This window comes from Fringilla coelebs, assembly GCF_963513975.1.
Source record: "Fringilla coelebs genome assembly, chromosome: 10".
Lineage (NCBI taxonomy): Eukaryota > Metazoa > Chordata > Aves > Passeriformes > Fringillidae > Fringilla > Fringilla coelebs.
The window spans coordinates 13,006,738-13,020,522 of NC_140036.1; the positions used below are offsets into that span (position 1 = coordinate 13,006,738).

The 13,785-nt window shown below is 47.1% G+C and overlaps 3 protein-coding genes across 4 annotated transcripts; 1 reads left to right on the forward strand and 2 right to left on the reverse strand.

Annotated features, from left to right (window-relative positions):
* Nucleotides 1–3,780: 3,780 nt before the first annotated feature.
* Nucleotides 3,781–7,315, reverse strand: NCBP2 (nuclear cap binding protein subunit 2). 2 transcript variants are annotated; one of them, XR_014616410.1, is made up of 5 exons: nt 7,150–7,315; nt 6,889–7,070; nt 6,031–6,169; nt 5,335–5,461; nt 3,781–5,245 (listed from the first exon to the last, which is right to left on the reverse strand). XR_014616410.1 is itself a non-coding variant. In XM_084212007.1 (4 exons), the coding sequence occupies exons 1-4, from the start codon at nt 7,228–7,230 to the stop codon at nt 5,390–5,392; spliced, it is 474 nt and encodes a 157-aa protein (XP_084068133.1). In that variant the 5' UTR covers nt 7,231–7,315; the 3' UTR covers nt 3,781–5,389. The 2 variants fall into 2 exon arrangements, 1 of the variants encoding a protein (XP_084068133.1); XM_084212007.1 differs by having other exon boundaries at nt 3,781–5,461.
* A 152-nt stretch (nt 7,316–7,467) lies between these two features.
* NCBP2AS2 (NCBP2 antisense 2 (head to head)) lies at nt 7,468–8,166 on the forward strand. The gene has a single exon (XM_084212179.1). The coding sequence runs from the start codon at nt 7,492–7,494 to the stop codon at nt 7,744–7,746; it is 255 nt and encodes an 84-aa protein (XP_084068305.1). The 5' UTR covers nt 7,468–7,491; the 3' UTR covers nt 7,747–8,166.
* Nucleotides 8,167–10,620: 2,454 nt separating this feature from the next.
* On the reverse strand, nt 10,621–12,736 carry PIGZ (phosphatidylinositol glycan anchor biosynthesis class Z; the record flags this gene model as incomplete). The annotated part of the gene is made up of 2 exons (XM_084212471.1): nt 10,621–12,179; nt 12,619–12,736. 2 exons carry the CDS (start codon nt 12,734–12,736, stop codon nt 10,621–10,623), a joined length of 1,677 nt encoding a protein of 558 aa, XP_084068597.1.
* Between the last annotated feature and the right edge of the window lie 1,049 nt (nt 12,737–13,785).

Here is a 13,785-nt window from a genome sequence, read left to right on the forward strand (position 1 = left end):
GGAGTCAGTGCTGCTTCCAAAGGCATTTCAAGAATTCTCCTGGCATGCCACCATGTTACAAGTTCAGTTTATGGAGAAATAAGAAGATAAAGTTCATTAAAACACATGCAGTGCTTTAGATCTCACTGAACTCCATGGGAGATAAAACTAAGTTCCTGACAAGACAGCACCCTATAAAACAATTGAACAAAACACCCACCATGACTCACAGAGTGAGTGTGAGAGATCTGACTAACTAAAAAACCTCTGCTGAATCTCCCAATGGCAAGCTCAGACACCAGCATACACCTGCTCCTGGCATCTGTGCAGAATGGACTCTGTAAGAGTGCTGCTTGAAGGCTTTTTCACATTAATATGTAGATTCCAAAGAGCAAATTCAGCTGGAGATTTAAAGCAGAAGAAAAAGTGCAGATTTAATGGGAAGGAGCTCTTTCCAGTTCATGGAAACATACTCCTCCTCTTACAGAAGTAAATTCAGAGAGGGGAAAAAACCCTACCAAACCAAACCACAAGCCAGTCCTTTGCCAGCCTGCACAATCTCTCAGTTCTATGCTGCTTGGTGTTGTGAGGCATCCTACAAATCAGCAACCTTAAGGCACTCCTAACTCTACTGCTTCAGGGTTTGTAGAACACCATTTAACCAGTCATCAGACCCTTTTGTTGCAAGCAGAATGCTAAGATGCAAGAGTTTCTTCAAGAAACACAGACGCTGCCTTAGCTGCACAGTGAAATGAGATGCTTTCAGAACACATCATTCCTTCCACAACAGCTCCTCAGCTGGCAGAATCCCGGCAGCCCCCACTCATCTGGAGCCAGACACGGCTTCTCACGACACCTTGTGGCAGCAGCACCAGCTGACAGGGCTTTTGTCTTCAAAAAAGTAACTTAAGACGTGAAACAATGATATTGCAGAAAATCAAACACAAAACAAAAAGCACTAGCTTACAATCAATTAATCTGAAGAATAGCAACAATTTTCAAAACAGGAATATTGCCCATAGAAATAAAGACACAAAGTATAAAATAATAGAAGCGTTATTTTAAAGTAATAAAGTCAGAAAACATGAAACAATCTAATGCAATTTGAAGTGTATGTGAGCTATAGATGTACAACAATAATAATACAAGCATGAATTATTAGCACTTAGCATATTCTTACCTCTTTCTAACTAGAAAATTAGAATTTTCTTTGCACTTCCAGGAAGAGACTGGTTGAGAAGGGAAAAGCTTCATAGTCCAGAAACACAAGGAAAAACTGACTCAATCAGGCTAATTTATTCTGATATTTATGTTACATGCAACTGGATGAATAGCAAAATAGCGAATCTTACTTCCCATTTGTTTTTAAATGATATTTTGAGAAAACGTCCTTTAATTATACCTGATAAAACAAAAATTGTGGTTCAATACTATTCTACTGCAAACACGCCAGTCCCAGAATTACTAGATGGCCCACCTTGAAAAGAAAATCAGAGATAGCTCTAATTAAATAAATTAAATCCAACAAAATTACTTAATATATAGTCTTATTTTCACAAACATCCTCATCAAGGCACACAAAAAGGATGTTTTCTCAGTCACATTAACTGAGTAAACACACTGGGTTTTGATGGAAGGTATTTTACTTTCTCTGTATGCAACTTGGTGCCCAAAATCTCGACTCAGCCCCTCACACAGTGGCAGTTTTTCCTGTCAGGGCAGAAACACACTGTGTGAGGCAGTGCAAGTGTGCACGAGTGTGAGTAGTGTGCACGAGTGTGCCTGAGTGTGCCCGAGTGTGAGTGAGTGTGTGTGCCTGAGTGTGCATGGGTGTGCACGAGTGTGCCTGAGTGTGCATGGGTGTGCACGAGTGTGCCTGAGTGCGAGCGAGTATGCCTGAGCGTGCGCGAGTGTGACTGTGTGCGCGAGTTGGCACTGGTTGGGTTCAAGCCACAGCCCCTCAAGCAGGTGGAGTCCAACCCAAGGGCTGTAGGGTCCTCACAGGACTGAACACATTCCAGAACAGAGTAGTAGCAGTAATCTCAGTGTGCCTGACCTGAGTGAAATGGAATTATTTTTTGACATCTGAAGAACAAATATGAGTTATTCCTGATGCAGTGTTTTATTGCTTTGAGGATGCTACAGCAAATGCTTTTGAAAACCCTTTCATGACTGTTTAATAAGAGTTACAGTTCTGCTTGAATATTCCTCCCAGAAGCTTTATCTTTGTCCTCCAGTGCTCATCTCTGACTACATAAAATCTGTTTGTATTTTGTTCCGTTAACCGCCAACCAAGTCGAGGCAAAATCCCCACAGGACAACGGCAGCCGCCCCTGCCAGAGGCGGTGCCACCACCGGGGGGCCATGGACACCTCGCCTGCGCTGCCCCTGGGGGCTCCACGCTGAACTTCATCCTCCTGCTGCAGGAAACATTCACCACATCTCACCTCACCTCCTACTCTGAGCTGCAAAGAAAAGTTTGGCGCCTTTCTTTTTTTTTTTTCTGTAGAGGACCCAAATAGACACTCAAAGGGCCTTCAGGTGGAAACTAAAATAACCTTGGAGAATGATATTACCTCAGTGAAGTAAAGCACATCTTTGTCTCAGAAAGCAGGTTGGGAAGCAGAGGGGCAGGAAGGTCATCCTCATAAATTGTGGAACCCTGACAGAAGAACTGATCTCTCCTGCCTTCAGAAAGAAGTTTCTCAATATCGGCAAACTCTCTTCTCATGCAAGCGTCCTCTACTGGCAGCGCTGAAATATACTTTGTATCTTTGTGCAGTTACACAGTCTTAAATACAAATACTATTATTGCATGGATTCAAAACTACAATGTTTTGAAGCACAGGACACTTCTCTCCACCACCTCCACCAATTTTTTGATACACCACCTACAGTGGTAAGGCCCTAGACTTACCTGAAAGCACCAAATACACTCAGCTAGGAGAGAGTGCAAAGAAAAATGCACACCCTAATTTGTCTTCATTTATATGCTCTGGCATGAAGTACAACCTGCACTTCAGAAACTCAAATATTATGAGCAGGTCAGTCCCTGTGGACTGCATTCCTTTGACTAAGATTGTCTTTCCTGTAGAGATGAAACCATGTACAAACCATGTCAATTTTAGTAATTTTCATCAATTCTTTTCCTTCACAAGAAGCCTCATCTGACAAGATGTGGAATATGAGGTGCTGGATATTAGCTTAAATGGTTTCAGTAATTTTTTTTAATTCTCTGTGTAGAAAGGACTGTTAACACCAACAGTTGTTGTGCCTGCACCAACCTGAGCAGGAACTTGCCTGCTGCACAGGGCAGTGAAGTAACCTAACACAGAGACCACCTTGGGATGAGCCTGCCCTAGACACTGCTAACGGGATTATTGTGTCAGCCATTGAAAACAAATGTCTCTAATACTTTTACACTCCACTGATTTTACCCAGTAATTCCCAGACTCAAATGTTATGAATACAAATCTTATTTGCAGCCGTTGCTGCCTAAGAGAGGTATGTAAATCACGCCATGAGCCTGCACCAGTTTCACACTTACTTCACTATCAAGAAACAATTTCTGTCCTGCAATCCAAAGAAATTCAAACCAGATTGAAAAGCATTAACCAAACATCTTTCAGAATCCAGCTAAGAACAGAACAAGCCTGAAAATTCAGCGAAAGGGACAGAATATTCATTCTTCTATCTTAAAAGACACTAAAACAAAGGATGCGACCAAGAGTCTGAATAAAGCTTTTTTAGTTCACTGATTCTGTTTAAAAAAAAGTAACAAACCATTATAATGTTGCAGCTTTTATTTAAAAGAAAGTGACTTTAGAATTTTTGGTAACATATTTTTTATACAAAATTGATACAATGAAAAATAAACTTCAGCAGTGTTCTAGAGCAGATTACAGGCTGTAAACTCATAGTCAAATGTACTATGGTGAAAAAGGTAATTTTGTTCAAAGCTTATTTGCAGACCAGCACCAAGTGATCCCAAAAGTCTAGTTTTACTCGACATGCCAAAAAACCTCAAACTCACACTTCTTAAGGAGTTGTTCAATCTCACGTGTCTTCCAATTTACAGTAACAGTTGTGATTAACTGTATGCAAGAAACATCAAAATTTCCTACAATACCTTCAGTGAGTAAAGTTCAACTTTTGTACACCTTTGAAAGTTTATAAGGAGTCATGGACAACAAGGTATTTGCACAAAACTTTAGTAATTGCCATTTACATGGAACTCAGAAGTCCATGAAGAAATTTCAAAGCCCTGTAACAGTTATTTTTAAACTATTTTGTTTCAGCAGGTCAATTTCCTTGATCTTGGGATCACATTTTTTAAACCTACATCTGCAGTACATCAAAATTCCAACACATCAACAAGCAGTATGAATAGGATCCAGCAGGGAAAGAGAAAAACCAAAACACAACAAGCTACACAATTCTGAAATCCTTTTACCATTCTTATCACACGCTCAGTAGACAGCAAAACTCCTCCCAAAACTCTTTTATTTCTATCTTTAAGTTGTCTTAAGTTCTTAAATGGAACTTAAACTGTCTTTAAGTTTCTTAAATGGAAAACCTACTTTGGGAAGAAATGTACTTATTAGAAACCCAGTTCCTCAAACATCCCATTTTGGGGGTAACTTGGCTTCATGCAACCCTTAAAGGCACCGAGAAGATACTGCCCTCAAAATTAAGGTTGTAGAGATCTACCAGATGGGGCAAAATACTAATACTCATACTGTGAAATAACAGTACTGTAATTCTTGCATTTGCTCTTCTCTGTCATGCAATCACAACTGTACTTTGTAGAAGGCAGCTGTTTCCTGCCCTCTGCTTCTCACTTCATGGGTCCTGAACTCAATCTAATCTGTTTTATTATGGCTGTTTATGTAAACCTTCTAGGAACAGCATCAATGGAAAAGGATGCTAATCCAGTAATGCCAGAAAATCTGCAACTTAAAAGTCTTCTCTAGAAATTGAAATATTTCCTTATACATTCCACTTCCTTTTCAGGCTCTTTGCCTTTTGCTTTCCCACCAATCACCCTTTGGTGAAACACCCACCAATCATCCTTTATCGCTGCTCCACCCTGTGATCCCAATGTAAACAAAACCCAGAATAATCAAGTTTTGCCAGAGAACAAAAAAAGCACCATAACATTACATCTTTGCTCCTTTCAGTAAGTTATAGCAGCATTTCGAGACCAAAGCCTCAGCATTCTAATGCTTAAAGCCTTGCTCCCAGGTCCTCTGCAGTGCTTTGGATCCTGGTATTAAAACAAAGAGGTATTGAACATAGGATGTGCTCACAGGAACGTGGATAGGAGTTTCTGTGAACTGTGTGTAAGAGACCTACTTTGTGCCTGGGGATATTTACTATGCAGATTTCGTTCTCTTGTGAAGCTGAGGAGTCACTGGCACTGAACAGTTTTGCCATAGCCACCTCTTCCAGCATCATAATCTTGCCGATACTCATCTCGGACCTAACGAAGGAGGGAGAAAGGGAAGTCCAGAAAACACAAGGAAAAACAATTTCTCAAAAACCATTAGAATGGTCAGACCATTAGAATACAGTCACACTGACATCACAACATCTAAGTGGCTACATGGAGCTGTCTGACCAAACAGAAGGCGAAGTGCATCATGTAAAAGCCCAGAACAGCATAAACCCACTACCTCTTGCATTGTGTCTGGGGATTCTCTAATCACCACATCTGAAGCAAGGATGGCCAGCCTTGGGCTTTGGCAGTACAAGCCACTGCCACCTGCTCCACTTGGGGCAAGCCAACTGCTGTGCTGTGTATTCCTAACAGCCCGTTACATTTTCTAGGCTTACTTAAAAGCATTATCTCCCCAGGCAGCCAAGAGTTGTTTCTGCAAGTACTTCTAGTGAAATTTAGGAAGGAGTTATTTATTCCTAGTGGATTATACTGCCATTGATCAGATGTCTTCCAGTGTTATATCTTAAATGATGACTCCTAAGCTGCTATTTCTGCAAGAAGTTTGGCAAAGTCACCATTCCCTTAAAACCCCAGGCTGTACAACAACCTACCTGCCCCCCTGATCGTCCACGGCCATACTGCCTACCCTCCTTAAACCCTGCATCCCAGTCTGTCCTTATGATCCTGTCATCCAGTCTGGTCCCGTTGATGTAGCGCATTGCATTTTCAGCATCTCTTCTGGCATAATACCTTAGGAATACGTTAATGAAAGAAACAGACTTCTATTTTCACCATGTGCAAAAATGAACGATATCAAATGGGCTACAAAACCAAGTCTTTGCTTAAACCCTTTTTATGAAGCTACACCATCTAAAAAAAACTGCTAGTGAAAGGGTGAAACATGCAACAATTCAGGCATTAAAAAGTTTGTCAATCATGCCGACATTTAATAGTACAAAGCTCTATTGCTAAAGAGTGAGAAGTCCCAGGCATGCTCTGTTCATGCTGCAAACTTTCACCAGTCTGGTGGGTTCACTGGAACAGAATGATCCTCAGAAACGTGCACACAATAAAGTCACATAACAGGGATGAAAGATGCCAACAGAAACTTTACGCGTGCATTTGTACGAAAAGAAATGCCTTTTTACCTCGGCACGGAGAATATGAATTTACTACCAGAGGTCAACTACCCAACAGATATCTGGGTTAAAGTATCAAAGTGAAAGCAATCTGCTAACCCCACTCGACATGCAGTGTATGCTGGAATACAGAATCATGGTTGGAAAAGACCTGTAAGACCATCACGTCCAACCGTGACACCAGCATTGCTCTCTCTCGCCAGGGTCTCCCACAGCCGCTTTAGCAAATTATTAATTTAATCCTCGGAGAACTCCCCCGTAACTCAGAGCCTGCAGTGGAGAGCAGTTCACCCACACCCTGACAGCTCCTGCCGCGCTGCACAAGGATACTCCACGAAGCAGAAGCCGCAGGCGGTTTTCTTCACTTTGTCCAGCCCCATGATGACCTTCTTAATGTCGCCGCTTTTGCCGAAGAGCTCGTGGATCTGCTCCTCCGTGGTGTAGAAGGAGAGGTTCCCCACGTACAGTGTGCAGCTCTTCCTCAGCAACCGCTCCTGGTCGTACCGCGTTCCCTGGGCCGCAAGGACACAGCGTTACCTCGGGGCTCGGCCCGGCCGGACCGCGCGGCGCCCGCCCCCGGCCGCGGCTCACCCGGAAATGCTGGTCCCGGTACTGGCTGAGTTCGGCGTAAGAGTCGCTGCGCAGGATGCTCAGCGTGCCACCGGAACTCATGGCGGCGCCGCCCGAGGCCAGCCCAACCCCGCGCGGTCCCGCCGTGTCCAGCACAGGACGGACCGACACCACCCGGCCCAGCCGCGCCTCGCTGCCTTACCGCGCCCCGCACACGCACGCGCCCCGCGCGCAGCCAATGGCGAGGCGGTGCGCGGCTCTCGCGAGTGCGGCGGGGAGGGGTGTTGGGCACCTCTCGCGAGAGCCGCGGCGCGCCCCGCGGGCGTGGGCGCTCGGGCGCCGGGTCTCGCGAGAGCGGCGGCCATGGCGCTGCTGCGGGCGCTGCTGCTGCTGCTGTCCAGCCCGCGGTTCGTGGAGCGGCTCTCGGAGTCGCGGCCCATCCGCGCCGCCGCCCGGGTCACCGCCAGCGCGCTCACCCGCGGCCAGCGCGACCTGGCCCCGCGCCTGCTTCGCCTGCGCGACGCCTTCCTCGCCGAGCTCAAGGACGGCGCCCGTGCTCGCGGGTGGCCGTGGCCGCCCGGGCCGGGCCGCGGCGGCCGCCCCGGATCAGCGCCGTGATCGCCGCTTCGAACGGGAAGCAGCTGCGGACAGTGCCGGGGAGGAGACGGGAACCGCCGCCGCTTGCGTGGGCCGAGCGCACGGAGCGCGTTGGGACCGGCGGGTGAAGGGCCTCGGGAGCGGGTGACAGCGGGGCCCCGCAGCCGCTGCGGACCCCGGCGGTGCCCGGGATGTGGATGGCGAGCTGCGGACTGGACGGTGCGTTCCTCATCGCGTGGCCTGGAGCGACTCCTCGGGAAAGCATGAACACGGGAAGCTGCTCCTCATCGGTTTCATGGATTTCTATTTCAAAGACAATTTACACGTCCCGCGGCTCTCAGGAACAAGCAGACTCACTTTCTAATCACCCACAATGCTGTGAAGATTGTCACTTTAAACGCTTGATAAGAAACTTGAAATAAAATCACAGTTCTCACAGGAGTACCTGTAACAATGTCTCTGTATACAGGAGTAATACTCTATATTTGATACAGTTCTGTTACAAAAAGGGTTTTCAGTGATGATGATGGACAGGATAACGGACATCTTACAGGAATGTAGAAGAGATTCAGTAGCTATCCTAAAAGCACACCTCAAGTCTATTGTAGTAGGAAGGGTTTACAGGGGAAAAAATGACCAATAGAGGCACCCTGCATATAAATGGAAATACAGCTATATAATGGAAAACGATGCATCCATCACATATAATGCCTAGGGCAGGTTTGCTTAAGACACTGTGTCTGATGACATCTATGACACTACAGCAGTTAACCTTCCTTCAGAGCATATTTCACTGTTTAATCCAGCTGAGTAGAGGCTCAGTTAACTGGGGAGGGTAATTTCCACTCCTGTTATATCCCAGGTGAGAAGAACCTTGTACTTTGTCTGAGATACAGGTTCCTGCATTGCTGGTAAAGTTAAACCTCTAGCATGGATGAAGAAACTGTATCTACAGTGTAAATTCAAAGGTCTGGCTGGCAACATAAAAGCAATCTGAGCTGGTATTTGTAGTCCAGATTCTGTTGCTGGCTCTCTCCAGGTTACCTGTGCAGTGGTAGAGAAGTCATCATCCCATGGGAATGGTGCCCCATTACATCCCCCAAGAGTTTCAAGATGTACCCCACTCAGACTCCAGAATTCATAAGTTTTATGAAAATAATGTTAAAGATTTACGTTGTTTAAGAAAGCTGAAAATGGGAAGCAGGACATGGAGTAACAGCTGTGGCACACAGTTGTGTCATCCCAGTGTAAGAGAGCAAAAAGAAAATTAACTTGGAAAATACAATTGCTGTCACAATGCTTTCAAAACTACTTACAGTACTTTGTGAGTCACCACTACTAAGACAGGCACCTTCTCTCCCCTGCCTCCCCCCAAAAACACACCTTTAATTTACAGGCAGGCCAGCAGTGAAGAGTGAAGGATGTGGGATGAACATACAGGCAACACAAAACAAAATGCTTTACAAGAGAGCGAGAGCTGTTTCCCTAAACAGGAAAATCATTCATACATTCACTTTTCCTAGATTCTCCTTAGAGCCTGGCATCAATCTGTATTATTCTTGTTTCTGTTGAAAGCCTGGCTCTTAAGACCTTATGTAAGGTTGTGTGGGTGGAGAATGCCAAAAACATTACCACCTTTGCGAGCAGAAATAATTCAAGTGTCAGATTTGTTTCAGAGAGAGAGGCTTGATCTACAATGCACGTGCCAAGTCAGGGTGTTTTGGATCCAGAAGTTCACATAGGCAAAACCAAATATTGTAGATCATGCCGTGCTATTGAGCATATGCATTATTGTCAGCTGAAGCCCAGTTGTTGGTGTCCAGTTTGAAAAGAGACTGCTCTCCAGTGGAAAGCCAGGATAGGAGCTGTCATTCCCACTGAGCTGATTTAATGGGGAGCAGTTGGTGCACGGGGAGGGGGCGCAGGCGATGCGGCTCCTCCCTCGAGGCTGTCCTCCCTCCACGGCGGCAGTACCGGGGGACCTCTGACCTGTGCTGAGACCGTTCAGAGATGCAACTGGTGCAACGGCACGAAGGATCAAATCCCTCTGTCACCGCTTTCTGTCTGCGCAGCTCCTCGGTCCAGCTCCCGCAGGACCTGCCGCGCGCTCTGCCGGGGTGACAGTCGTGACAGAGCAGCGACAGCTGCGAGACGAGCGGTGGGAGCGCGCTAGGGAAGGAGTGCCCGAGCTGCAGCCGCGGAACAACGCGCACGCTTAATGCCATCACGGGGCTGCCCGCCCGAGCTGCCCGGGCCGGTACGTGGGTAGCACGTTCACGAGGATGGAACTGTGGCAAGGAAGGCTAAACAGGCAAAGCTTGGATTTTAGGATTTAGCACAAGCACTTAGCCTGAAGCATCCTCCATGTTCTAAATCAGATTGTGCCAGATCAGTGCTGGGGATTTTTCAAGACGGACCCACCCAAGGCAGTGGTGACTGCAGTCTGGTCTAATTAATTTTTAAGAACATAAAATAAAAGATTACTGAGTCAGACCAGCTTTTGTCTAACCCTGCAGTCGAATTAATGCCTATTATCAGTAAACACCCCACAGTCCCCAAACCCTGACAGATTATTAGAGCTTTCAAAAATAAATTTCACATGGAAACAGCTAAGCTTCAATCACAGTTTCAGTGGGCTCTGATTTCATCCTCTCTCATCAGGAGAAGTACAAAAGTTCATATGAAATACCACAGGGCTGAGTAAGTCAAACTTTAAGCAGGTTCTATCCAGAACTGGCTACCCTAAGAGTGTGAGGAATGGGAATAAAGAGATATGGAAGAGCTCCCAGTGCCATTCCTGATGCTGAAAGGGGGGTGTAGGAAAGAGGAAGGTCTCACACCACCATCAGACAGCACCCAAATGAAGTAAAAGACTAAAACTTGGTCCCCTAAAATCTAAAGGTTCTGATGATCTCTGTTTAGCTCAAGGATGTAAAGTCCTAACTGACTCCTCCAATTTCCACTGGATAGGACAGGTATTTGTGGTGGGTCTTCCATTGATAAGTGAGGAAATATCAAAGTCTTGTTCTTGAATGAGACACCACATTTTGTAATTGTGGCTCTGACAGTACCAGGGATTATAATAAAGATGTGACAGTTGCTGCAGGTAAAATTGCTTGCTCGCTGCTGTACTGTCTGGCAGAGGGTTTCTTCTCCAGCCCCAGCCATGTCAATGACTTCCACATGCACATCTGTCTTCTTGATATTGAGCAGAGACCTCGGAGGCATGTAGGTGTGTGCAAAGAGCAGAGTGTAGTGCTGCGGATGGCTTGAGGATGTTGGAGAATGGATGAGCTGCTCCAAGTGAAACAGACAGGGAATGAGCCCTCCCTGGTGTAAGCACCCAAACAGAAGTGCCCCCAGAAGGTTGAACAGAACAATGAGGAGCTTCCATTTCACAGCTCTGTTTGGTGACGCGCTGAACAGGACCAATGGCAGAATGAGAGGGATGAGAAACCGAGGCTCCTGGTGACTGAAGAGGGAGAGAAATGCCAAAGGAACAAAATAAAACAGCAGCAACGTTGGACTGCCCTCAGAATGCACCAAGAGCCCAGGCAGCCCACGGCAACACCATCTGACCAGCATTAACTGATGGACATATTTCTTTAGCATTTTAAAGCCAGCACCGATGGCCAGAATATGTAAAATACCAAACAGCATCACTCCATTGACTGTAAAATGTGTAACTCGTGGGTGACTTCCATGCAGTGCAAGATTATGAGGATTAAGATTATAGCTGAGAAAATTGAAGGGGGTTACTACTATTTTGTCATGTAATTGAACAATTACATCAATTAGGCTGCTCTTGTTAGTGTAGAGGTTGTCTAAGCTCACGGAGGTAAAATAGAAGGTGTCAGCAGTTACGAAAACAAAAGCAGTAAAACATGCACATAGGATAAACTTCAAAAAGTCATTTATGAGAGTTTTAATGCTCTTTTGAGAGTCAACAAGTAAACCGGCCCAGTAAAGCAGGGGCATTAGAGCAAATGCCAGAAAGGTTGGCCTGTTGAAAAACCCAGCAGTTGTTATGACACCTAAGAGAGAGCTGCTTCTAGACTCTGCTGAGCAGCCACTGGACTTCCTTGAAGAAACCAGTACCATGAGAAGAGCAAAGAGAAGTCCTTCGAGTGTGTTGGTAAACGTTCTTGTATAAAACACCAGTGTGACATAGGATCCAGCAAGAAGTACCAGCGCTTTCCACGGATCTGCTCCCCAGAAAGGGGCCAAACGATAAACGCTATAGTCGAGTATGAAAGAAAAGATTGTAAAGAACAGGCGAGGAGATACAAGGAGAGTGTAGCTGTTGATGCAACTTGAACATATGTCCAACTGCTGCAAGGACTTGATTACCCAGTACGTAACTCCTGATGTCATTAATGGGAAAACAACTGTTCTGCAAGGATAGTTGGAAAGGAACTCCCATGGATAATAGACCTGTAGATTTAAAATATCTCCTACAAAGGAAGAGAAAAATACATATAGATAATAAAAAATACATATAGATAATATATTTTATTCAATAATTCAGCATTAGGGATACTTCTTGGTAGTATTGGTATCACAATACAGAGCAGCTCCTGAACTTTTGAAACTGGTGTCAACCTTGACATTTTTAGGAGCGTACCATTCATTTTTACAAAACATCGAGAAGCCTGTCACAGTAATGTGGTTCGAGGCGCCACTCGCTGTGGACAGCAGAGAGCAGGAACCCACCCACCAGGCCAGCGCTGCGGATCCTCTCCTGCCCGGCTTGCGGGACTCGCTGTGTGACAGAGCGGGATCCCTCGGGAACTCCCGCCTGGCCGGCGATGCGGGACACGGTGCCCGTGGCCGCGCCGCTTCGCGTCCCCTCGAGCCCGCGCGGGGCCACGTCGTCCCCGGCGCTCGCCTTACCTGCCATGACCTCGGGCGCCTGGAAGAACTCGTCGGGGTGCAGGTACCCGCTCTGCGGCAGGAGGCACCAGCCCGCCCGCAGCGCCGCCAGCAGCGCCCACAGCGCCCGCGCCACCATGGCGGCCCCGGCCCCTCACGCCGCACCGCCAGGGGGCGCGCGGCGCACGGACGAGGCGCCGCAGCGGGAGCCCGGCGCGCATGCGCAGCGCCCCCCGCCCGCTGCAATTGCCGGGCTCCCGGGATCGATGAGGCTGGAAAGGGCTGCGGGATCACCGAGGCCAGGCCGCGGCCCAGCCCACCGTGAGAGCCACGGAGCGCCACGGCCCGCCCGCCCTTCAACACCTCCCGGGCAGTCCATTCAGTGTCTAATCACCCTTTCTGTGTATTCCTCCCGCTGTCCATCCTGACAGTTTGAGAGCATGAGTTCTATGAATGTGCTCTCTCGTCCTGTCACGGCCTGGGAGAAGAGCCCGACCCCCACCAGGCTGCACCCTTCTGTCAGGGAGGGTACAGTGGGATAAGGTCACCCTGGAGCTTCCTCCAGGCTAAACACCCACAGCCCCCTCAGCCCCTCCTCATGGCACTTGTGCTGCAGACCCTTCTTGGGTACATCCCAGCACTCCAATGTCCTTCCTGAACCGACGGGTCCAGAAAGGGACACAGCACTCAAGGTGTGGCCTCACCAGTGCCAAGTGCAGGGGACAATCACTGCCCCGATCCTGCTGGCCACACTATTCCTGATACAGACCAGACAGGATGCCATGGCCACCTGGGCACACGGTGGCTCCTGTTCAGCCGCTGTTTCATAACTGACCAAGAGCACGAGGAGAAGAAACACAGTGGGGGCTGCAGCTGGCCACAGCTTGCCCACAGTCATGGGTTTGAGTGCTGGGCACGGCAGCACTGCTCCCTGCACACACACTCACCCCACCAGGCACAGCTGGGATCAGTCTGTGTCCCACTCCAGCCCCAGCAACTGGGAGCAATGGAACAGTGAAAGGGAAAGGCAAATGTTCATGTCCCAGAAAAGCAGAAGTTTAGCTACCAGGCTGGTTAAAGTGTGATTAAAGTTTTCATGTTTATTTGCTATTTTCACTTATTTATGTGATTGCTATCTGGCTTTACCAGATTTTTATGACACTACATGTCTGTTCATCCCAGGATCAT

Coding starts and splice junctions, on each gene's coding strand:
- NCBP2 (XM_084212007.1), bottom strand. CDS start 7,230: ATGAGTTCCGGTGGCACGCTGAGCATCCTGCGCAGCGACTCTTACGCC. Junction 7,071..7,149: donor ACCGGGACCAGCATTTCCGG/GTGAGCCGCGGC, acceptor CTTGCGGCCCAG/GGAACGCGGTACGACCAGGA. Junction 6,170..6,888: donor TGCGGCTTCTGCTTCGTGGA/GTATCCTTGTGC, acceptor CGTATTCCTAAG/GTATTATGCCAGAAGAGATG.
- NCBP2AS2 (XM_084212179.1), top strand. CDS start 7,492: ATGGCGCTGCTGCGGGCGCTGCTGCTGCTGCTGTCCAGCCCGCGGTTC.